Source organism: Periplaneta americana, chromosome 6 (assembly GCF_040183065.1).
Source record: "Periplaneta americana isolate PAMFEO1 chromosome 6, P.americana_PAMFEO1_priV1, whole genome shotgun sequence".
In the NCBI taxonomy this organism is placed as follows: domain Eukaryota; kingdom Metazoa; phylum Arthropoda; class Insecta; order Blattodea; family Blattidae; genus Periplaneta; species Periplaneta americana.
Genome location: NC_091122.1, coordinates 180,996,238 through 181,021,632, shown reverse-complemented (window position 1 = coordinate 181,021,632; position 25,395 = coordinate 180,996,238). Strand labels below are relative to the sequence as shown.

Genomic DNA, 25,395 nt, shown 5'->3' with positions numbered 1-25,395 from the left:
AAATCTGTCATTAACTGCAATGTCTAGACTCTAGAGTTCCTTTATAATGAGAGTTGAGACGTTGACCCCAACAACAATTAAAATATGTAATGATTTGATAGCGCTGAAAATGGAAAAACAAAACTATTATGAGAAGTAAAACCATATACCTATATTATATTATATACAAATATTAAAAGAATTCGATACTTAATTTTATAATGTATTATATTATTTTATAATATAACTTATGATATCTGAAATATAAAATATTATTATTACAACTAGTTTGTCACTGAGAAATAGGAAAAAGCTGTTAACTTGAATTTATTTGAAGCAAAGCGTTACTGGATTATGCAATAAGGTTGGCGATGTTTGGATCCTGTGTCTCAACTCTGTTCTCAGTTATCATCTTAGCGTATGCTCGATTACACTAACCTCTAGCGCTTAAAAGTGGAACTAACCGCTGGCGCACAGAGAAACAAAACACAGGAAAATTCGCTCAGTGTCCATTCTTTATAATCCCTATTCGCTGGGTACATGGGAAAAACGATCAAGGTCCATCGAAAATCGAAATTGAGTTAATAATGCTATCTTATAGTGGAAAAGAAGTGCTATCATGTGGTCTAGCTAGTAATAAGAAATCATCGTTCTTGACATTCCACTACGTCAATTTCTATTAAATACACACATAACAAAGTATTAAGTGCTTAAACTTTAAAATTCGTTTTTCTCGAAACTTTCTAAAATGGACCTTGATCGTTATTCCCGTGTACCTTTCATTTGGTAACCTGACCGCAAACTTCTGTGTTTATGTTACGTTAATGTTTAATTTTCATTGCGAATGGGCCTTAAGAAACAAAACTAGAAAAGATACTCAAACGAAATTTTATAAAGTATTGAGAGTTGATTGTAGTATTTCTATTCGTTCTGGTACTATGTTAATGTGTGATTTTTTTCAGTAAATTTAGAGTTGATTATCGCACTGAGCGCAGAAATGAGTTATATTATTCCATTCAGTGCGGTAATGAAAACCGTTGCCATGGCAATGTAAGTGTGGATAAATAGGCATTATTAAACGAACGTGGATAAACTGAAATAACGTACTGTTTGTTACGTAAAACGTATGAGACAGTGTGACACCCATGTTTATTTCTGTCAAAATCTTCAAAGTCAATCTAGTTTGATAAGAGCCGTCAAACTAGACTGGCAACGCCGCTCAATGGGCTAAGACCGTGACAACTGCGAACACATGACGATACAGAATGAGAACGAAGCTCCAGTGCACACACGTTAAGGAGGTTAGGACACACACACAGGTAGAGCAGCCAGTTCGTCACACGTGTGCGATCCAACACACACTAGACAATACCGTGTGGATCCGGATAGTGGCGGTGCGACTCGCTTGCATTCTAATTTTAAAATGCCAGTTACATATTCGCCATCCGCACGGGTAATACATCAAATTGCATTGCGCATGCCCCTCTGTGTTTCATACACTTTCAGTAGTATCCGCTCGAATCCGGATGAAAACGGCCCCGTTTCTTATCAAATTTCGGTATTTTCGGATAAGCCTCGTAATACTGTACGGATACGTCTGAAAGTTCAGACGAACCACGCTGTATCTATTACGTTCTAAAGACACGATTCAAATTAATATTAACGTGATTTATTGGGTGAAGGGCCGCCAAAAGGAGGACACCACTCGAGTGGTAAGGCCCACACCAATGGGGGCCCGGACCGAATTTTTTAACATTTTTTTGAGAGGGGGAAGATAACTATTCACAAAACTTTTTTTTAAATCAAAGAAACAAATATAAGTGACACTCGGGAGGAAATTAAACGCAGAATAAATATGGGAAATGCATGCTCTCAAAAAAGCTCAAGTCCACACCTGTGGAGTAACGGTTAGCACGTCTAGCCGCGAAACCAGGTGGCCCGGGTTCGATTCCCGGTCGGGGCAAGTTACCTGGTTGAGGTTTTTTCCGGGGTTTTCCCTCAACCCAACATGAGCAAATGCTGGGTAACTTTCGGTGTTGGACCCCGGACTCATTTCACCGGCATTATCACCTTCATCTCATTCAGACGCTAAATAACCTAAGATGTTGATAAAGCGTCGTAAAATAACCTACTAAAAAAAAAAAGCTCAAAGTTAGAAATTATAAAACAGTTATATTACCGGTTGTTTTGTATGGTTGTGAAACTAGGACTATCACTTTGAGAGAGGAACAGATATTAAGGGAAATATTTCTTAGGAAAATATTTGGGATTAAGAGGAATGAAGTTACAGGAGAATGGAGAAAGTTACACAACGCAGAACTGCACGCATTGTATTCTTCACCTGACATAATTAGGAACATTAAATCCAGACGTTTGAGATAGACAGGGCTTGTAGCACGTATGGGCGAATCCAGAAACGCATATAGTGTGTTAGTTGGGAGGTCGGAGGGAGAAAGACTTTTAGGGAGGCCGAAACGTTGATGGGAGGATAATATTAAAATGGATTTGAGGGAGGTGGGATATGATGGTAGGGACTAGATTAATCTTGCTCAGGATAGGGACCGATGGCGGGCTTATGTGAGGGCGGCAATGAACCTCCGGGTTCTCTAAAAGCCATAAGTAGGCTAAGTAAGACAGAAAATTTCTATTAAATCGTACATTATTGAAATACTTAGTGTTTTAACAAACTGAAGATCTCCCCGGAATAACGATGTAACCAACAAAACTATAATTCATGTTTCAGGAGAAGGGAACATTATTTCAGGGACATATTTCATTACACCTATATTTACTGTCACAACCATTTCACTAAACAAGGATACAAATTTATTCAGCCATTGAATGAATAATTTATTGTTATAAATAAATGCTTTAAAAATACCTTTTTGACGTATATCACATGTTTCAAGAATCCTTGTTCAGGGGAGGTCTTCAATTATAATTTAAGGATTAAGACTAAATAGCCTACTTCCCAAGAGCTTCTATAATTGTGATATTTCAGTTAGGATGCTACTGCACAACAATTAATTATGCAATATTATACTGAGTTATATCTGCATATTAATTTGTATTAAATATATTTTTAATATTTTTATGGTGCACCGCTGTAGAGTAACAGCATGTCTGACCGTGAAACAAGCGGGTTCAAATTCTGTTACGTTTAGGTCGACATTACACCATAAAAAGTAGGAATTAACAAGGTTCTTCTTTCATTTAAATAAATAAATAATAAAAAATAGATATATAATTAAATAAATATTAATTTCTTCTCTATATAAAGTAGGTAAAATCTGTCTTTTGTTTCCCTAAGAGTCCCCGTAAAATAGTCAGAAATTCCAAGCATATTTTCAATTAATACACACTGTGTACACTTTGCAATAATTCATATCGAATGAGTAACTTTGTCGTATGAAAAATTAATCTATCCTAATAATAAATCTGTAGCCAAAATTTTTCTGATAATTTTCGATTTTCCAAAAATAATTGGGGTTAACATGTATAATTAACCTTCCTGAAACCGAAAATCGCTTTTTTGAAATTTTTGTCTGTCTGTCTGTCTGTCTGTCTGTCTGTCTGTCTGTCTGTCTCTCTGTCTGTCTGTTACCTTTTCACGCGATAATTGCTGAACCGATTTATATGACAATTGAAATATAAATTAAGTTCGTTGTAACTTAGATTTTAGGCTATATGGCATTAAAACTAATTTATTTAAAACGGGGGTTATAAGGGGGCTTGAATTAAATAAATCAAAATATCTCCCTTATTATTAATTATTATGAAAAATGTTACATAACAAAAGGGTTTTTAAAATTTATTTCGATAAGTTTTATTCTACGCAAAATTTTGATAGGACTGATATTTCATGAGATAAATGAGTTTTAAAATTTATATAACAACGCCCTCAAAGGCGCTGTAATGAAATAAAAAACAAATGACTTCGTCTGTAAGGGGCCTTGGACAACAACAAACTAAAGCTATTAAACATAGTTACAGAAAATGTTTCTGTGTTTGTATGAAGTAATATCGATTAAAGGATATACAAGACTTTTAAAATAACAATACAATACATTTTCACCGCCGCCTCAGATTATAGCGTTGTTGTTCCTGCAATAACTCCTATGTGCAAAATATAAAATTTTTGAGTAGGAAGAAAAAACACATTTATTCATCCTATGGCAATGGTACATAGGAGATCGTGAATTCTTACATTTTCGAAAGAAAGAAATATAATTACATATCACTATATATGCTGCATCACTATTTAAGTTATTTGAAAGGTTCAGAACCATAGTGGGCTAAGCGCCATTTACTGAAGACGTAGAAAACAATGGTTAAAATGAAGTTATTACCATAATTCAATGGAAACATATAGCAAGTAATATAAAGTATACACAATAAATCTAAATGATGTCAATCTTCATTAAACTATAGTTGCATATAATAACAATTAAGAAACATGTTAAAGGAATTGTCATTGCACCAAATGAGTGCCCTCTGGACAAAATGATCGCATTTAATTATTTAAATACAATTTAAATTAAGCAACATATTAAACGATTTATCCTCCTATCAAATACGAATGTTCCCTGGATCAAATGTCCTATTTTAATTATGTAATCACTTTGTATTTACTTCTAACGGGTGCAGCGGAGCGCACGGGTACGGCCAGTATTATACTAAATTTACTTGAGATTTATAATTAAAAGGATTAGGGGTTACTAGTTCTAAGCCCCCATTATACGTGAGAGAATCGCTAACCCGGGGGAATATCCAGACAATTAATTCTACAGCTTTCCATTCATATACAGCAGCACTATTAAAACAGATTTAAGTAAATAAAATAATATCAGAAAACGACTACATTATTGATGGTGCTGAACAGCAACCTCGTATGTCAAAAAATTCATTTTTGCAGGAGAGCAAAAAAACATTTTAATAGCCAGATAATGAACAAATATCTGATATAAGAGGATACTTAAATCTCTTCTTGTAAAGTTTAGATCCCTTTCTTGACTTAATATGTGTTTGCAGAAGATGCGAGATGACTTGATAGAAATAAACGTAATCTTATTTTGATATTTTTTTTGCAAACAAGTTTGCTGTTCAACACCATCGTTATACGATTCATGTGAATTTGTGCAAAATTAATTACATGCATCTATAAAACCGGACAATTTATAAATTAACTCATATCTTACGCAGAAACAAAATTTGGGCCATAGATGTTGTTTCTGGGTCTATATGACTTTTGAATGATCATTCAAGAAAACAAACAGTAAACAGAAATGTCATTCTTAATGTAACAGAAATTTAATAATCGTTATGAAACATATAATAAGAACGCAGACCTTAGCGGCAACAGGCCGATGCAACCCACAACATACCGTTACCAGAAAAACAAATCGTCGTTGTTCCTGCAATATCTCCTATGTGCAAAATATAAAATTGTTCAGTAGGAAGAAACAACACATTTATTCATTCTATCGTAGTGATACATAGGAGACTGTGAATTCTTACATTTTCGAAAGAAAGAAATATAACTACAGTGAAACCTCTTCTTACGGACACCCCCAAGATACGGACACTCCTCATATACGGACAGATTTTTATGTTCCAACTGAAATAATATAGAAATAATGATAAATTTAACTCTCGTTTACGGACACTCTCAGACACGGACACGGACAGCTGTTTCACAGTCCTAAAGCTTGCTTTATCTCCTGACTGCGGACAGAACCTGGATTTCAAGACCTAATGTGTTACAAAAATGGAAAATTTAGTTTTGAGAACTGTACAGAAATTCTTTAACATAAAAGACAATAAGGATCTCGTAGGCTACCACTATCCCAGCCGGCTACCCCTTGTTAGCTGGAACCGGGTGGATAAACAAGTCATAAAATTTAACCTGTCTGATGGGTCCAACATTTCTGCGATTGTGAAATTGTATTCGACACATGATAGGGTTAGTAGGATTATTCTCTTCACTTCAATCAGTTGTTCTGTTTTGAGAGACATGACACCTGAACGTAAAGGTTAAGTTGAAAACTGTAAATTACAGTACTGCATAACTGTAGACCTAGAATAAAATTGCATGGCACAGTACAGTATTTTCCCTTTTCGGTCTTATCTTCTGTATAGTTGAAAGTTGCAAAGAATTTACTGTAGTATCACAGTCTACTATATACAGTCGCGAAGCTCAATATGTAGTAAAAATGCAAACATGGGTAGTTGCTCACCACTAGGATCGCTACTATCGCCTCATCATCGCAGATCTCTCTCCTAGTATACGACAAAATATGTTACACTTTCGATGTGTTCTTTTGGAAAAATTAACACCTTCCTTCCATTATTGAAATATTAAATGCATAAAGTTAATTTATTATTTTAATGAAGTATATTAAATTCCACCATAAACTCGAAGATACCTGCAAGAAATAGGTTAATATTATTTTTGTTTGTGCAAAACGAACTGAAATTTACTATAATCGCTTCACTCATTCAAGATTATAGCGATAATTAACTATGAAACCAATAAATATTAATTTCCATTTCCCTTTACAACAATAATAATGGAAATATGAATTAATGGAGTAACTTATGTGTACCGGTACTTGTAGTGTAGGCTTACGTAGTTAACAAAGTGGGATGAGGTTAAGCAATAATAATCGCACCAGAATTGGAAATAAAACGTGAGACAATAAATTTTATTGTAACAGACTTTTTCTATGTTTCTAGTAAAGTAACAAATAAAAATAACAACAAAATTAACAGCTATAATTAAAAACATATCCTTTGAAAAAAAAAGTAGGCCTGAGCAATAATAATCCCACCAGAATTGAAAATAAAACGTGATCAATAAATTTCATTAAAACAAACTTAATTTTTCTACGTCTCTAGTAAAATATTATTATTCCAATTATTGTATTTTAGCCATTAACATTTTCATTACAACCAATAACGAACATTTCACAAGCATCAATGTGAAATACGCAACGAGCTAGCACTCGATGGAAATACGACACAGTCCAAAGTCGACCATGGACAGTCTATTGTTTCTAGTTGCTAACCGCTTGGAGCGCTTTATCACGAGATTTGCAAAAAATCACCTCAAGCTTCGCGACTGTATATAATAGACTGTGGTAGTATGCTGTATTTAGAATTAAACTACAGTAATCAATTTCATTTAAAGCGTAAAGGGATACATAATGCATATTATAAATTTACTGTTAGATTGGGGAGCTTTCCTCCCAATAAAGGACACCTCCCAGATGCGGACAGATTGTTAAGTCCCTTCGATGTCCGTAAATGAGAGGTTTCACTGTACATATAGGAGATTTTATTATTTGCTGTATCACTATGTAAGTTATTTAATAGATAAAAATCTGAAAATCGATAAATATGTTACATAGGAATTATTGCAGGAACAACGACGAAATGGAGTTTGAATATCGTTACGGAAGTGGAGATTTTTGTACCTCTTTCGAATCCCAGTCTTAGTCAAGAAAATTACGTAGAAGAACTGGGCCGCAATGTCTAGGTATCAAAAGTGTAATTAATATTGAGCGTAAAAACTTTAACCCATAACAATAAATGGCAAAGAGTAAAATTGTCTTTATATAAATTTATTGTCTTATTTCAGAAATTCGGTGATGTACCGCGGCGCCATGTTGAACATACACAAATATCGCCTGAGAGCTTCATCGTGTCCTAATATATACCGCAACTCCATGACAACAATCGCCAAGGAGAACGAGGAGGTGAGTGTTAAAATAATGTGTAATAATTGTATATACAGTCACGAAGCTTGAGTTGTAAGGGTGCTAGGAACAATAGACTGTGCCGGTACTATTTCGCATTGTCTGTAATGAGGCGATATTAGCGATCCTAGTGGTTAGCAACTATCTATGGATGCATATTTACTACGTATTGAGCTTCGTGACTGTATATACTAGACTGTGATTGTACTATCTCATTTATTGTATGCGCTACGAAACTTTGGATCAAATTTCTGCACATTTAAAGGACAAAACTAAAATTCTTTCAATCATTTATTATCATAATACACTGCTCTCTTAAACTGACTGAGCATATTGGAAATTAAATCAACGGCTTTCCCAGAACACGCTATGAAATGTTTCATATAAAACAATTCTTATCTCGAAAAGGAAACAAAAACGATAAAAAATGTATTAAATTTTTCTTGTTTAAAATATCTCAAAGAATAACACCCTGAAATTAATGACATTACTTACGGTTCATTCTTTATACCAAGAAGTGCAAAGACCAAGGGCAACCTTGTCTAACTCCCTAACTGTCTGATTAATATTTAACAGTTCAATTCACTCAGGCTAAAGCAAGGAAATGCACTGTCACCTTTCCTTTTTAACTTCGCTCTAGAATATGCCATTAGGAAAGTTCAGGATAACAGAGAGGGTTTGGAATTGAACGGGTTACATCAGCTGCTTGTCTATGCCGATGACGTGAATATGTTAGGAGAAAATCCACAAACGATTAGGGAAAACACGGGAATTCTGCTTGAAGCAAGTAAAGCGATAGTTTTGGAAGTAAATCCCGAAAAGACAAAGTATATGATTATTTCTCGTGACGAGAATATTGTACGAAATGGAACTATAAAAATTGGAGATTTGTCCTTCGAAGAGGTGGAGAAATTCAAATATCTTGGAGCAACAGTAACAAATATAAATGACACTCGGGAGGAAATTAAACGCAGAATAAATATGGGAAATGCGTGTTATTATTCGGTTGAGAAGCTTTTGTCATCGAGTCTGCTGTCAAAAAATCTGAAAGTTAGAATTTATGAAACAGTCATATTACCGGTTGTGAAACTTGGACTCTCACTTTGAGAAACAGAGATTAAGGTGTTCGAGAATAAGGTGCTTAGGAAAATATTTGGGGCTAAGAGGGATGAAGTTGCAGTAGATTGAAGAAAGTTACACAACGCAGAACTGCACGCATTGTATTCTTCACCTGACATAATTAGGAACATTAAATCCAGACGTTTGAGATGGGTAGGGCATGTAGCACGCATGGGCGAACCCAGAAATGCATATAGAATGTTAGTTGGGAGGCTGGAGGGAATAAGACCTTTGGGGAGACCGAGACGTAGATGGGAGGATAATATTAAAATGGATTTGAGGGAAGTGGGATACGATGGTAGAGACTGGATTAATCTTGCACAGGATAGGGACCGATGGTGGGCTTATGTGAGGGCGGCAATGAATCTCCGGGTTCCTTAAAAGCCATTTGTAAGTAAGTAATGGAGTACAAACACAGTTCTCGTACAATTTATACTACCTTCCGGGTTATCATCATCATCATCATCATCATCATCATCATCACGTTACGCAATACCTCATATTCGAACACAGGAAAGTGCACAGACTTTCATCACCAGTAATCAAAAGCAATCTATCACTAACTACAATAATTACATTCCCGTCCTTCTTTGTTGTGACGTCAACAGGAATATTAACAATTTCGAGGAATAAGGTGAGATGTCGAACTGAAGTTACGAGCATATGTCAACTATCTCATTAAGCAGCTGGCACATAGAACGAACATGTAATTTGAAGAGATATCCTTGTCTGGCGCCAATGAAAGACTTATTACATAAACAGTCATTATGTTCGAAGAAAACGTATTTCTTATGTCCACGAGGAAACGCTCGATGACAAGGAAATTGCGGTGTTTCCACACTACAAACCCTCACGCCCCATCATAATGCGGCATTTGGGGACAATGGCTACTAGAATATCGACGAGGAAGTTCACAGCTGAAGATGATTAATACTGGGAACCTGTCACTTGCTCCAAGCTTCTTTTGTCCGATGCTTCACTCCTGGGGTTTATAAAGGAAATGTCTCTTGCTTAACATTCATCCAATTTTTTTCGGCATACAGAGTGGAAGTAATATAAATGTGCAGATTTTAACACAATATTCCTCGGATCTAATAAAAAATTCCAATATCATATTAGTCTCAAATGAATACTTTTCTCAGAAAAAATAATTTTGCCATAAGGGTGAAATTTTGGCCATTTTTAGTCAAAAATTTGTTTTACATTTTGTTGCATAAAATTACTCTATAGACCCCAATGTACGAGCCTGTAAAGTTTCAGCCCCATACGACGCTTGGAACCGTCATTAATTACGCCATATTTAAATCACTGTGCTCTTTAAATGCCTAGCATGTAAGCTTACACTTTAAAAGTGATTTTTCTCATATTAATTTTTTTGCTCCTTTCTTATATTCAAAATCTAAAGACTTCTACAATTTTCTAGCTACCAAGCTGAACTTTTTCTGCATGTTTTATAAAGTATGGTTAACAAATTACAGTACCAGATTTTTGATATGTTAATTACTTTTTAAATTAAAAAATAATTTGTATAATAATAGGTACAAGGAAATTAATAAAAAATAACTTTTGACAAAATAATAATTTTTTTCTCTGTTCTAAGGATATATTTCTAAAATATGGATGCATAATGATTTTATAGATACATCGAAGATACTGTAATTTTTTTTCTAGATCATATACTCAACATTTGTAAGAGGAGATAGATTTTGAAAATATGCCCCAATTTTTTTTTAGAAGAAAAGGGCATAATTCAGAAAATATCTAGGTGACATGCATGAAAATTTGTAGAATGTATCATGGTTAATTAAAAGTCCGGCACCACCTAAATAACTTTTGAAGCATATGGTTCAGTGACATGAAACTTAGTGTGTGGGGATAGCCATATACTAAGAACTCAATAATGGTATTGTCGAAATTCCATGGTTAAAATCTGAACGAGGAACTGTGATATTTTTGACAGTATTGAGGTAGACTTATTTCTGCTACATTTCACGTGCAGTAATAATAATTCTGAGGTATCAGTTTTTATACTACTGTGTAAAAAGTTATTGCAGAAGCGACAATTTATAGTATTAAGACTATAGCATAGTGGTTACCAACCTGTAGTTCGCGGACCTCTTGGGTTCCGCGAGTGATTGAAAAGGATCCGAGGAACCAACAGGAAGTAACTCCAACTCTCTTATTTTAGATGGAACACCGAAAATATATATATATATATATATATATATATATATATATATATGAATAATGCTCATTAAGAGCTTTTAAAAAAGTATATATAGATAATTATAATTATAGAAAAAAATTCTGCATCAATCATACCTTCAAAAACAATTTTTGGCTAGGGAAAAAGTCTAAAAAATAATACAAAATACACCCGTCACAGAAACTGCACTAATTTTCATTGCATGTTAATCATAGTTGGTCATGGAGTAGTAAAAACAATTGATTGCAAAGATGTTGTTGTTTATGGTTCATTTTTTAATCTGAGAAAATGTATTCCATGAAAGAAAGAGTTCTAGTTATTAAGTGGTGGAAACACTGCACATAGATAATGCAACAAGATACCAGATATGCAGCTAGCAAATGTCAGACGAGAGTTTTGTAAGTGACTTGGTTATTGAGTAACAGCAAATGGAGGTCTATTTGAACATGTAGTGATTTACTAATTTACCATGAAATAATGTAAACATTGGTATTTTCATTGTTAATCTGTAAAAAAATGAATTCACATTGATGTCACATTCATTTGTTTTCCCTTTAAATTTTATCATAACTGTCCGATCCTAAACAATTTTGTTTTAAACACAAATATCAGTTATCCATGACCTACTGTAATTAAGTTTTCATTAAAGATGGTTATAATTACTTTTTGATTTTAATTAATTCCAAACACAGTCGTAATCAAAATATTAACTTAATAAAACAAATGAATGCAACATTTTTTTCTCTACTAAAAACTTTAACGACATTTTCGCCTATGGTAATTAGGGGAGCTAATATAACAAAACATACATTTTAGCACTGAAATCCCTATGGTGCGTGTTCCAAGTCACCAACCGGTATAGAGAAGAGTTTTACAATTTATATACTAGTACAACACAAGGGGTTAGTATCGATACTTAATACAATACATAAATATTCATGTAACATTGTTGAATGATAGAAATTCACCTATAAAATAGAAGGCGTCAGAAAATAGGCACTTCTTCAATTTGGCCCTAAGTAATCTTATGTTTTGAGTTAGATTTTTTATATCCATAGGGAGGCTATTAAAACGTTTTACTGTCATATAACGCATTCCTTTTTGGTAGCACGATAGACTTGCCGATGGAGTATGAAAGTAATTTTTGACGAGTATTTATGCTATGAACTAATGCATTAGTTACAAAGTTTTCACGATTAAATACGAAGAAGTTTATTAATGAATAAAAATTACTGACGAGCCATGGGCATTTTGTAGTTTTTTTAAATGATCCTACACGATTCCCTAGATTTGGCACCTACTATTATTCTAATTACTCTATTTTTGTAGTAGGAATAGGCCTATACAGTAAGGTAAGATATTGATCGAACGCTTTAACGCTTCATTGCAGTACACTGATTAGGCCTACTCTATGCGAACTAGATTCAAATACGTATTTCTGTGAAACTGTGTGTAAGAGTCTTGAGATAAATGAAAAATATTTCAATTAGCTGAGAAAAATCAAATATGACAGAGTTAAGCTTACTTAAAGTATAGTTTGAAATATATATCTTGGTTCCTCGGATCCTTTTCAATCACTCGCGGAACCCAAGAGGTCCGCGAACTACAGGTTGGTAACCACTATGCTATAGTCTTAATTCTATAAATTGTCGCTTCTGCAATAACTTTATACACAGTAGTATAAAAACTGATACCTCAGAATTATTATTACAGCACGTGAAATGTAGCAGAAATAAGTCTACCTCAATACTGTCAAAAATATCACAGTTCCTCGTTCAGATTTTAACCATGGAATTTCGACCGTCGATTCTCTCGGTAAAGTTTGCAGCGATTCTAAGTGCAAAATGCTGTTTTAAACACTTTAAAACAGGCCTGCACAAACAGCGCTCAATGAGCGCGCGCGCGCTCCTTCGGAGCGGGAGAGCGGTGTTTACCGCTCGCCGAAACGATGAGGAAGATCAAAGACGTTTTATAGTTTAGGAAGATACGTCAGAATGACATAGACTTGCTATAGGTAGAGGAGAGGGAAACGACCACTCAGTTATCTAGTGGAGTGCAGTGTTTAGGCCTATTCTCAGTAACTGTTTCACGTTGCTTACCTACTGCTACAGTACAGTATGGAGGAATCTAAAAGACGGAACGTAACATTTAACATTTAACGATTTACAGCTCGAACTTATTGATCTTCAATGTGACCTAAGGGCTAAAGATCGTTTGAATAATACTACTAACCTGGTTGAGTTTTACAAGACTAAACATTAGCAGTAATATCCACGACTACACAGGCTGGCTGTGAAAATGATTTCTATGTTTGGCTCAACATTTATATTTGTGAGCAACTGTTTTCTATAATCAACTTTAATAAAAGCAGACATCGAACATCTGTAACTGATGTTTCATTATGATCATTAGGCTACTGTCGACCTGGTGGCGAGTTGGTATAGCGCTGGCCTTCTATGCCTAAGGTTGCGGGTTCGATCCCGGGCTAGGTCGATGGCATTTAAGTGTGCTTAAATGCGACAGGCTCATGTCGGTAGATTTACTGGCATGTAAAAGAACTCCTGCGGGACAAAATTCCGGCACATGCGGCGACGCTGATATAACCTCTGCAGTTGCGAGCGTCGTTAAATAAAAACATAACATTAAAAAACATCATTAGGCTACTGTTCCTTTCAGCTGCCAACAGCATAAAACCCCGTTTTGACGTAGCTACTGATAAATAAAAATATAACAAAATGATATTGTACATTTAAATAGCTATAGAATTTATATTATTTCTGTAAAATAAATATTTCTTTATTAATTAATAATGGTCCAAGATAGTTTTGCAAACACTGAACGGGAATTCATTTCATAAACACTCATAATAGTACTTGCTTTTGTGTATATTTTGTATGAGATCACCCCTTCTTCCAGTCCACCCTTATACAGAGCGCAGCTAATATCTGCATTCCGCTCATGAGCTGTGAGCCGGCTCGGAGAGCGCAAACCTTGTGCAGGCCTGCTTTAAAACGTCAGAAGATTAATATTAAAATTGTTCGGGATTTTAAAGGGCGACAGGAAAAGGCACGCAAGCGTCTCCTATTACAATTTTGTAAAGTTAAATAAGAGAGAAACTCTAATTTCGTTTACAAGGACAACTTCCAAACTGAGAAAACACCAGATTCACTTAAATCGTTTCCAGTATTTAACCAAGATTCGCAAATCATGATGTTAACAACTGAATAAACCAAGTATTGAGGGCGGCTATTGAATGTTCACAGAACGATAAACAAAAATCCAGCTTGTAAAGAAACAACACCGGAGCGAACAAAAGATAGAAAACCCCGCGTAAACACAGGCAATCATTAAGCAAACAAATATACATAACAAACATGAATGAGTCGTGTAATACACTAAGAAGAACTACAAAGCTAGAGGACCATTGATGGCGTAGGTATAAATAAACCTGCACAAACAATCTGTAATCCGCCACTCAAATATTAGATCGACAAATTAAGGAGGGAAACAGATTCATCAAATATTGAGTCTTGCTAACGAATCTAAACATACATATTTGTATCACATCATTCGAACAGCATCATCACGATCTGCTCATCAATCGAGACCACGAACTGGTCTTCAGACATATATTTTGAGATCTTATAGGTCGTTTGGTAATGTAGCATCCAGTTTGGAAATCTAATTTTATCTTACTTACTTACTGGCTTTTAAGGAACCCGGAGGTTCATTGCCGCCCTCACATAAGCCCGCCAACGGTCCCTATCCTGAGCAAGATTAATCCATTCTCTACCACCATATCCCACCTCCCTCAAATCCAATTATCTTCCCATCTACGTCTCGGCCTCCCTAAGGTCTTTTTCCCTCCGGCCTCCCAACTAACACTCTATATGCATTTCTGGATTCGCCCATACGTGCTACATGCCCTGCCCATCTCAAACGTCTGGATTTTATGTTCCTAATTATGTCAGGTGAACAATACAATGCGTGCAGTTCTGTGTTGTGCAACTTTCTCCATTCTCCTGTAACTTCATCCCTCTTAGCCCCAAATATTTTCCTAAGAACCTTGTTCTCAAACACCCTTCATCTCTGTTCCTCTCTCAAAGTGAGAGTCCAAGTTTCACAACCATAAAGATCAACCGGTAATATAACTGTTTTATAAATTCTAACTTTCAGATTTTTTTGACAACAGACTGGACGATAAAAGCTTCTCAACCGAATAATAACACGCATTTCCCATATTTATTCCGCGTTTAATTTCCTCCCGAGTATCATTTATTATGCTTTTTTCTTTCCTTCTCTATGTTATATATTATGTCTGATTTCTTCTTACTTGTTGTTTACATTTTATTATTATCTTATTCAGTTTTGTGTGTAAAATTGTAGTGCACTTTGTAAATTTGCAGTGTTTCTGTAACGCAGTTTTTACTCCTGGTTGAGTGTTAGAGAAGGCCGTATGGCCTTAACTCTGCCAGGTTAAATAAATTATTATTATTATTTATATTTGTTACTGTTGCTCCAAGATATTTGAACTTCTCCACCTCTTCAAAGGATAAATTTCCAATTTTTATATTTCCATTTCGTACAATATTAATTAATAGGGGAGAGTCGGACAGTATCGGACATCGGGTAATATCGGACAGTGAGTTTCTTTCATCTACCACACGATGATAGTACCTGATTGATATGGTTACGTTTCTGTGATGTCGCATAGAGAAATGTAACCATGTCATTCAGGTACTACCATATGGTGGTAGATGAAAGAAACGCACTGTCCGATATTACCCGATGTCCGATACTACCCGACTCTCCCCTAATTAATTTTCCTAAAAATTAGTTAGGTATAAAATTATGTAGGAAGCTATAGATAAGGCGTTCGCTCAACACAAATCTTTGTGAAAGACATTCGCGAGTCGTACATGTTTAGAAACCACTGCCTTTGTGTATTGCTTTAATGAAAAACTTTCAAAACCTTTTGTATGAGGCATTTAATACAAGTTATCTTCTGTCACAAACAGACAAAGGATGTGGAACAGAGTTTAGTAGCTTCCTCGACATTGAGGATAGAAAAGTCCCAAGATCCTTTGCATACTGTACTTAAAGGGTGTAAATGATATGTTGTTATTGAATTGTTGTATCAGTGAAGAATTATGTTGTGTCAGTGAAGTGTGTTGTATCAGTGAAGAAGTATGTCGTGTTAGTGAATTGTGCTGTGAAAGTGAAACGTGTTCCTGTCAGTGAAGCTTTATAGGTTATAGTGGCAGTGCAAAGTATTTGAACAGTGAAATGTTTTTGAAGTGTTAGTGAAATCAGGATAGAATCAGTGAAATGTGTCGTAGTTCCAGTGCAGTGAGTGAGTTGACAGCGAAATGAGTGTAATGTTGAAAGGTACTTGTGCAGATATGAACATATACTCGTGGGTTTTAGTTCGATCTTAGTTTTAAGATACAAATTAGAATATTTCAAATGTTATTTTAAGTGATCGTTTCATTTAATTTAGTATATTCTCTGTTGTTATTATTATTATTATTATTATTAGTATTAATTATTAGTATTATCATTAATTGTATTTTTAATTAATAATTTTATTATTGTCATTATTGAGTGTAATTAGTTACCACTGCCACCGGGTATATACCCATTGCAGTGTGAATAAATACATACAAGTACAGTAAATCATTTCCTTCTCCTGTCATTGCGCGGTGTAAGAATTGCACATCGTTAGCGATGCTTCACTAAGTCAAACCTTCATGGCCGTAATCACATAACATTTGTTTAAAACATCAGCGCTCTGGAGCTGTGTTTACAAATACAATGATAACTACAAGTTATGTAACACCACACACTAGCTACTTTTATGTCCCTGCCACAAACATTATCTGTTGAGGCTGTTAAAGCGCTAAACAGTTCGTTTGTGTTATTCTTATTGTGTCTACGAACGCGTCTGACAACCGCTGTTTCGAATGTCAATCACCAACCTACTCTTCTCTGATAAGTTTATCCTAATTGTGGCACGGTTACTCAAAACTGTACAACTTGTGGGTACTTATTATAATTTTACACTGCTGCAGTGCAACAGAGACTCGAAACCTGGGGCCGTTTCATAATGTAACAAATTAGCAATATGTAAATCACGAGGAAAAGATTACAAAATGCTTTTTTAAACTCTATTTCACAATGCAGTCATTTAGTTTGTAAAGTTTGGGAAGCTTTACAAAATCAGCTAAAGAAATGTACAAACGGGAGTTTTCATTATGCAATGTCGCCAACGATATTTACGAAAAATCGCCAAGGAGCGGAGCTAACATTGTCGAATTTTTCCCACTATCAATGTATGTATTTATTTACATTGCAAGTGGCCAGTTAAGAAAGCACTAGAGGAGACGATATCGAAAAAGGGTAATTAATTTGTTTAAAAAAATACAAGAGGAGACTTTAGTAGTGAGAAAAGGAATCTTAAGACCAGTCGAAAGACAAAGAATGATTCAAGAAGGGAAAGTAATGAAGAAGACAGAGAGACATATTGCCTGTATCGTGTTAAATTCTGCTCAGAATGTGCACCAGGTTAAGGGCGGATACAGTAACTGGAGTGTAAAATATGGCACATAAAAATTTTACAGATGGAAACAGAAATTTTGTATGCATAAACTCCTTCTCAGATATCTTTTAATATGACAATATGATATATAGTCATTTAAAAGTTCAAAATTACTTTTTCTATCTTGTTTTTCTAGAATTCAGTTCTTCTTTTATCTTAGTGTTTAACTCCATGGTTATATATTTATGTATGTATTTATTTACACTGCAAGTGGGCAAGCACCCGGTGGCAGTGGTATATACAATATTAACAATACACAGTTAAAATGATAACCAATACACAATAAAATTTACAATACACAATACAATTTTACAACACATATACAATTTTACACACATATACAATTTTACACACAATACAATAATAATACACAATACAATTTAACACAATAATAATAAAACATAAAATAAAATACCTAATTTTACAAAACCTACATAATTATCTATAGGTCCTACATAAGTTTCATTAGTCTTTTACTTTACTCTCATCTCATTCCCTGTAGTGGCACTATGACGCATTTCACTGACACTTTAGCACACATTTCACTGACACTCTGTAACTCATTTCACTGACACTATGGAACACATTTCATTGACGCTATAAATTATCACTGATCGGAACTATTCACTGCACTGTAAAACCATAACTTCACTGACTCACCTCGCTTCACTGATACAACAGTTCAAATAAGTCAAATAATTACATTCTTATGCATACTTATAAACAGAACTACATTTAAGCTAACATTTCTAGTCTAAGGCCCTCTTACACGCCATTTTTAAATAATTTACAATTCAAACTAAGGGAGTAACTCGTCAGGCTAAATAAATACATGTCACCTTAAAAAATTAAATGTTAAATGTCACCTTAATTTTAATTTGCACTTTATACACTACTTTTTAAGTTATTCTTGAATCTCCTTAAGGAAGGACAGCCCTCAAAGACCGCTGCAGTTCTATTTAAAAATGAGAATTTACCTACATCCGTTTCCTGTTTCCTACATTTGATTTTAAAATCATGATCATTCCTATCATAGTACGTTGGCTTTTCTAACCGAGCCGTTATGTCTACCCATGCTTTCTGACCTAGATGTGTTCTATACAATGATGTTATTCTAGTTTTCCTACGTCAAGTTCTAGTTTTCCTATATGCTTTTATTTTATCCTAAAATGTATTGCATTTCATGAATTCGCTAAATCATATAAAATATCGTCAAGAAACATTTTAGAGTCTCCAGATTTCGCTATATTGGCAACTCTGGAGTTTCGTTATGTGATTGGTCGATTAGAGCAATGAGTTGATTGGTCTACTATTTAAGTGGACATAGGAACCGCCATGTTCATCAGATTCATAGCCTGTTTCACCAAGCTTCACTGTGTTTTTAGCGATTCATTAATTTATTTACTATGGTTTGACAACTTCAAGTGAAACCCCGTAAAACACGCCAACTTCTGGAATCTCTCTCTTTCTTTCTTCTCTCTCCCTCGCTCCTCGTCATTCAGTCACCAATCACCACGTAAATATCTGAGAGGGTGTGTGTGGGCATCGCGACCAATAGAAGAACCACTCTCCAGTATTACCACAATAACGGATTCTTCATTTTTGCCTCGACTGTCGGCTAGGAAGGTTCCATTATGCTAGCATTGCAGGCAACTAGTCAACCTTTTAATGCTTTTCTTAGCAGGTTTGACAAACTGTGAGTGGACCTGCAAGTACATAGTGCATAGTGCTCTCTCCCTTCCCCCCGTGCTTTCTCACTTGCTGCTCCCCAAGACAGCCAGCGCTCACGTAGTAACTCGGTCAGGGTTTCAGTTCGATTTGTCAATCTATAGTTCATTAAATTATTGTTATAGCTCACCAAGCATCTTTAGCCCTAATGAAACAGTAAAGCTATCATTAGTTTAGTGATAGAAGTTTCCGTCCTTAAATTTTTAATAGTTTACTATAGTCCCGTCGCTCTAATTTCCGGCAGCCAATCACGTTGCAGGTCGGCTACATTTAAAAGTGTGCGTCTTGTGATTCGCTGATGGAGACGTTATTCATTTCTTAAGGCTCGATAAATACTTAATATAATCGCCCGCCATTTTGGCTCTTTCATTGGCGTTCGCAGAAAGCACACGAAGACGTTATTTGCTGCTCAATTATTTGCTGAATTACAGTGCGTTTGATTTAGTATCATAAGAGCTACGACATAATAATGTTTAACGATGTGGCAAATAGATTCCTCGTATGGTAGATGGGCAACGAAAGAACAAAAATGGCGAACGATGCTACCCACCTAGACTTTTTAGAGCCTTCACTTCCTAAGACGTAAGCAAAGAGGAGGAGTCACGCCGGGAATAACAGCGTCGCGACTATAGTTGCAATACAAAATGGCGGACTCAGAATTGTTACATCTGGAACTGCTTGAAAATCAAGAGCCAGATGGAGATAATGTTAATCATTTAAGAAACGATCATTTTGAAATTTTGAATGACAAAATTTCACGAAAGATACCGAGTCACGAAGATCGTGGCACTCAAAATCTTAGAAGAAGCTGATCATAGGTTAGGATATTAGGCCTATTAGAATGGCTGAGACAAAGCTGAAACTAGACAATTAAGTAATATACAACTTAGTTTTTATTTTAACACATGAAAGTGGTTATTGTAACTACATACCTAAGAAATATTAGTAAAATTAATAGACTATATAATGTACATTGAAACATAACAAAACTTAATTGGTCTATAACTTCCATTTGTTATTGTTGTTTAGTCAATTGTCCGAACACTGAAACATAACAAAACTTAATTGGTCTATAACTTCCATTTGTTATTGTTGTTTAGTCAATTGTCCGAACATTGAAACATAACAAAATTTAATTGGTCTATAACTTCCATTTGTTATTGTTGTTTAGTCAACTGTCCGAAGACAGGTCTGAACCTCACAAGCGATACAAACATGGCACGACTTATGATGCAACTAGGCCAGGAGATAATGGGGTACGGTGGCCAGTTCCTTTCCCCCCCCCCCATTGCAAACATCGCCGATTAGCTACACATTACACTAATCAGACTTCAGATGTATACAAACAATTATTCTTCCTCTGCTAGCCTACATATCGTCAAGCGAGATGTACTGCCTGATAATAGATTACATATCAGCCAGAACCTCAATCAGAGGTAATTAAACTTCCATTTATTAGAATTAAATTGAACGTCTACCTTGAAAATACATAGTGATTTAACACAGCATACTAGGTATCAAGTTTCTACTTTCTTCCAGCTCTGCAACTATACTTCACAGTAGCTACAGTAAATTCTTAAATCTTTAATTTTTTTTCATTCTGGATAATAGGTTTCAAGAATATTATCTATAGTCTATCTAAATTGCAGTTATTGTATCAGCCGTGGCGAGAACGTGACTCGCGAGACATTGTGGCTCGCAGTGATAGCTGTGCATTTCGCTTGCTTCTAACCTCCGCCAACCCCCACCCTCTCACTCACTGGAGTCAAACTCCGTTCCATTTGTATTTGTCTCTGACCTGCGAGTAGCATATGCCTCTCTCGAAACCATGTACGAAAGTTCCAAGTAGGATGGGAGGACGCATTTTTTTGCTGTCAATATGATCAGAATATTAAATGTATGATTTGTTCACAAGTATTGCGAGGAAAACGGTTGTATAACATAAAACGGCATTATACTACATGTTACTGATGAAACATTAAAAGGTTAAGTGTTATTGTTGTTGTTATCATCATCATCATCATCATCATCATCATCTCTGTACGTCGACCCTTTTTCAGCAGATGTACGAATAATGCGGTTAGATCTTCAATTTGAACTCACTAATTTACTATGTGATGTCAAATGAAAGCTAGATGTAAGGACTTGACAAATGTTGAACTTTCAAATCTTTGCCAAAAAATAAATATACGAAGCTTCGTTCTTTCGCTTGCTCTGTTGAAGCCATGTTCGCTACAACTTACGTTTGCGAAAAATTATTTTCAACAATTAAAATAGTAAAAACCAAATTTAGATCACGACTGACAGACAAATACCTTCGTGATCAACTACGACTGGCAGTAAGTGACATAATTCCTGATTTTGAAACTTTGTCGCAGAGACATTCTGAAGACAGTTAATTTTAGGTTGTGATATTGTTCATTTATTGTTCATTTCTTTCATCGTTACACGTACTAACTATTAGTTTCTGGCCTGTACTGTATAAAATCATATTTAAGTGCTTGACGTAAGGAAAATGAAAATCCGTTAATAAGTCAGACAGTTGCTTCACTTCCCCTTCGGGTGTCCGCCTCCCAGTGGCTCGGCGCACGATCACATTTTCGCCACCGCTAGTATAGACTATAACATCCTCCTTCAAATAAGGTGATCACTGAAATCGGGAATGCAATAATTACAACAGCTATACTTATGACGATAATAATATTTACTTACTGGCTTTTAAGGAACCCGGAGGTTCATTGCCGCCCTCACATAAGCCCGCCATCGGTCCCTATCCTGAGCAAGATTAATCCATTCTCTATCATCATATTCCATCTCCCTCAAATCCATTTTAATATTATCTTCCCATCTACGTCTCGCCTCCCTAAAGGTCTTTTTCCCTCCGGCCTCCCAACTAACACTCTATATGCATTTCTGGATTCGCCCATACGTGCTACATGCCCTGCCCATCTGAAACGTCTAGATTTAATGTTCCTAATTATGTCAGGTGAACAATACAATGCGTGCAGTTCAGTGTTGTGTAACTTTCTCCATTGTCCTGTAACTTCATCCCTCTTAGCCCCAAATATTTTCCTAAGCACCTTATTCTCAAACACCCTTAATCTCTGTTCCTCTCTCAAAGTGAGAGTCCAAGTTTCACAACCATACAGAACAACCGGTAATATAACTGTTTTATAAATTCTAACTTTCAGATTTTTTGACAGCAGACTGGATGATAAAAGTTTCTCAACCGAATAATAACAGGCATTTCCCATATTTATTATGTGTTTAATTTCCTCCCGAGTATCATTTATATTTGTTACTGTTGCTCCCAGATATTTGAACTTCTCCACCTCTTCAAAAGATAAATCTCCAGTTTTTATATTTCCGCTTCGTACAATATTCTCGTCACGAGACATAATCATATACTTTGTCTTTTCGGGATTTACTTCCAAACCTATAATAGTTTTATTTTGCTGCACGCAGAAATGGTACGCAGAACTGATGGAGTTGCTGAGAGGCATGATGGACTTCTCCATGTTCCTGGAGTGGCACTTCCTGCTCATGTCGCTGGCCACAATCCTCCTCTTCACGTGGTTCATCGTTCCTTACTTCTACCTGGCGGAACTCATGCTGCACAGCGGGTACACCGAACAGGAGGCTTCCACGCTCCTCAGCATCATCGGCTTCACCAACTTCCTCGGCATGGTAAGCCTCAGAGTTCAATGTGAATTTCTACGCAAGGGGGAAAAAACTACCACAAAACCACAATTGTACGGTGAAAGTGTCATTTTTACTTTGTCATTATACGATGTATTAAAAAAAAACGCTAAATTTGCACAGAGGTAATTCCCTTCGTACTTCGCTAATACACCTTCAATTGTTTTAAGATTTCTTCTTCAGTATTACCAACATATCTTAGCGTGACGTTATGAAAGTTTCACGCTAATTAGCTTAATGTATTTCTGGGCTATTGCGTTACCACGTTAAGATATAAATGTATAAACATTCTTGGCTTCTAGTCGAGTTGTACGTATCATAGGAAAAAAAAGTGTCGACGCCAATTTCACACTGAAGAAAGAGTCAAAAGTTGCTGTGGAAGTGGAGGCTGTTGGGTAACTTTGGGAATCTGTGACAGGTTAGATTAGGTTAGTTTAGGCTTTTGGTATGCCTTGCAGCTGTAATTTTAATTTTAGTTCCTAACCGTGCCACAATTAGGATAAACTTGTCAGAGAAGAGTAGGTTGGTGATTGACATTCGAAACAGCGGTTGTCAGACGCGTTCGTAAACAAATAAGAACTGTTTAGCGCTTTAACGGCCTCAACGAGATAATATTTGTGGCAGGGACATAAAAGTAGCTAGTGTGTGGTGTTAGATAACTTGTAGTTATTATTGTATTTGTAAACAGAGCTCTAGAGGGGGGCGCTTTTTAAGCTATTACTGTTATTTTTTTTTATTTTTTTAATTTTATGCATAAGTCTTTAAAATATAAAATAAACTTAAACGCACAATGAAAAGGATATGTATAACATTGGCAACAATCAATTCAAATTTAATCAACAGTCTGCCAACGGAAAAAGGACAGTTTTTCAATAATAGTGTTACAATCACCGTATTCCGACCGGTAGACAACAATGACGTCACGCTGCAGCGAAATAGGAACAAAACTGTTGGAAGGTTCGATGGCTGTCATGGCGACTGTACAAGTTGTCTGTGCTACGCTAGCAAAACTTGCGAAATTTCCGTACTGTCATCTCGTTCAAAGAAAAGAGAGCACAAACAATTTATTTCTTGAACCGGTAGTAATAACTGGTCCGCTGACATGTTCGCTCATAAGCCATTAACATATTGTTTTTACGTTGTGCTCATTACAAACAATACAGCAGGACACACCGCCATGACACAACAGTGCACGATGTCATTCGTCTGCTAATTCCCGCCCTATACAAGAACCAATCAGATTCACTGATGGCGGCTGATGGAGACTGCCACCACCTCTGCAAGCTGATGGCACCGGTGCGACACCGGTGGAGCATCAGTGGCGCCATCGGTGAAATTCGGAACACCGTGATGCCATCAGATTGCTCAGCGCTGAGATTCGGAATACGCTCAATGCGATCATAGTTCATAGCACTTTTTTCAGTATTATGCCCTCTCACCGTGAGATTGAGAGTCTCACGTGATGACATTAAAGAACTTACTGGTGCAGTAGAACCCCGTTTATCCGCCACCCTATCAACCGATTGGCGGATTATCCGATTATCTTTCTCTCGCTCATTTTTTTTTTTTTTCGCTACAGAAACGTATGAAGTTGATACTATTGTACGCTATATTAGTATACATATTTTTTTCTAGAGTGTTATTACAAACATTTACACTCAGGCCTACACAGTTTTGGTCTACTGTTCGAGTTGCTGTACTCTATTACTTCTATATAAAATGTTTTCCATGAGTTTAAAAAAAAACGTGTTGTGCTAAGTGTCGAATAAAATCCAAATAATTAAGTGGTTGGGAAAAGAGAAATTGTGAGTCATCTCGCATCACGATACGAGACTGATGTTACAGCTATGAGCGATTTAATAAAATAATATCAAGGATAAAGGGTATACAGTATGTAAATCTACAACATGAGACCTTTACTATACCTATCTTTCCGCTGACAGCCATTAAAAGGAGTTTCTTTTACCTCTTAGAAACACGTCTTTGACAACCGAACTTAAATTAATGAACTTCTGATTCACTACCTAGCGTATTAAACACAAGACCACGGAGAAAATAACCAGTGTTGTTCACTTAATTTACGAAAATATTTTATGCTACGGATTATCCGATTTTTCGATTAACCGTTCAGTCAACCCCCTTCATTACCGCGGATAATAGGGGTTCTACTGTATTATATTACGATACGTTAGGAAGGCAAATTTCGTTGCTTGCAATCATAAGCTTTGTGATGAGAGACGCCGCGAACTCTGTCATAAGAGTAGCCAGTATCAACACTCAATTAATGCCCATTCAGACTTGAATTGAAA

At 35.8% G+C, this 25,395-nt stretch overlaps 1 protein-coding gene across 3 annotated transcripts in view; it reads left to right on the top strand.

Annotated features, from left to right (window-relative positions):
* Positions 1-25,395, top strand: part of LOC138702091 (monocarboxylate transporter 9-like) — a 194,779-nt gene that overhangs the window by 156,818 nt on the left and 12,566 nt on the right. For all 3 annotated transcript variants that reach the window (XM_069829646.1, XM_069829647.1, XM_069829648.1), the window contains 2 exons: positions 7,619-7,736; positions 22,853-23,074. In XM_069829646.1, the coding sequence (XP_069685747.1) occupies positions 7,619-7,736; positions 22,853-23,074 (340 nt within the window). The remainder of the gene's footprint in view (positions 1-7,618; positions 7,737-22,852; positions 23,075-25,395) is intronic.